The sequence below is a fragment of the Mus pahari genome, unplaced genomic scaffold (genome assembly GCF_900095145.1).
Source record: "Mus pahari unplaced genomic scaffold, PAHARI_EIJ_v1.1 scaffold_13589_1, whole genome shotgun sequence".
NCBI classification, from domain to species: Eukaryota; Metazoa; Chordata; class Mammalia; order Rodentia; family Muridae; genus Mus; species Mus pahari.
Window position 1 is genome coordinate 3,567 of NW_018392692.1, and position 1,544 is coordinate 5,110.

General features: G+C 39.2%; 1 gene segment (V, D, J or C); it reads left to right on the top strand.

The window, feature by feature from the left end:
• Positions 1-88: 88 nt before the first annotated feature.
• Positions 89-927, top strand: LOC110315138. The segment is given in 2 exon segments: positions 89-142; positions 515-927. Coding segments are annotated over 2 exon segments (462 nt in total).
• Positions 928-1,544: the final 617 nt, after the last annotated feature.

A 1,544-nucleotide genomic window follows, 5' to 3' on the forward strand; every position in this document is an offset into this window, starting at 1 on the left:
TCCCTAGGGAGGTCTTTGCCCTGGTGGCCTGACATAAAACCTCAGCTGTCCTCTTGCCTCCACTGATCACTCTCCTAAGTTCATTTCCTCAGAATGATGAGTCCTGCTCAGTTCCTGTTTCTGCTAATGCTCTGGATTCAGGGTAAGCAGTGTGGAAAGTAAGGGATGAGAATGGGGATGGAGGATGATCTCTGGATGCCTATGTGTGCTGGTCATTTGTGATGGGGCAGGTCACATTCTTTAGGATATGAAGTTTTGTTACATCCTAATGAGAAATTCCAGATGGAACATTAACTGTTCTAAGATCAATATTGTGACATAGATTGGATGGAATGGTATAGACTCTGATGTTTAGAACCTTCAACACTTATTTTATGACAAAGCATTTGATATATAATATTTTTAAATCTCAAAAACTGCTAGGATCTCACCTGAAAGGAACCACATAAAAGATTTCACAGAGTTTGTCCAGGATGTTTGCACATGACTTTACACTATTTTATTGTAATTTCAGAATCCAGTGGTGACATTGTGATGACCCAGACTCCACTGTCTTTGTCAGTTTCCATTGGACAACCAGCCTCCATCTCTTGCAAGTCAAGTCAGAGCCTCTTGCATAGTAATGGAAACACCTATTTGAATTGGGTATTACAGAGGCCAGGCCAGTCTCCCAAGCGCCTAATGTATCTGGTGTCCAAACTGGACTCTGGAGTCCCTGACAGGTTCAGTGGCAGTGGTTCAGGGACAGATTTCACTCTGAAAATCAGCAGAGTGGAGGCTGAGGATTTGGGAGTTTATTACTGCTGGCAAGGTACACAAGTTCCTCACACAGTGATACAGACTTTATCAAAAACTTCTTTGCCTGGGGCAGCCCATCTGGCAATGTACAATCTGAAGATGAGCAGAGAGCACCCTGTGTCTGTGTGAGAGGGAGGGGCTGGGGAACATGAGTACTTGTTTGCAGCTGTGAGCTCTGGTTAGACTCATCAGGCTATATGAGTGGTTTGAGTAGATCTCAAGTGACACGAATTTCTGGTCCTTGTAATAGCCATTGTGTTGCCTCTGCATCAGGATTATTTCCTCTTATTAATATAGATGATTTTTGATGATTTTTTAACTATTTTTCATTAATTATTTGAGCTTTATATTTTTTAATGAAGTATGTGTGTTTGTTAAATTCACATTCAGTTTTTGAAATTCTTAGATGTGTATCTGTGTATCCATATGCTGTTTTATCTTTCTAAGTAGACTTGGGAGTATTATTTTAATGACTTTTAAAATTATTGTGTACATTTTATTTTCTAAGCTATATTGTAACCAGAAATTCAGTATATCATTTAGAGATTTAATTTTACTTCCTTTTCAATATTTCTTCAGTCTTCATTTTGACCTTGGTAATTCTGGCATAATTCATCGCCCTATGAATGGGTTCTAGAGTGGATTTAAAGAACAGGTGAGAGCAGGGATGGGTAAGACTCCAAGACTGGGTTGCTTTGCAACTCTAATGGACTAACAATCAGAAATTTTCTTTATATACATTCGAA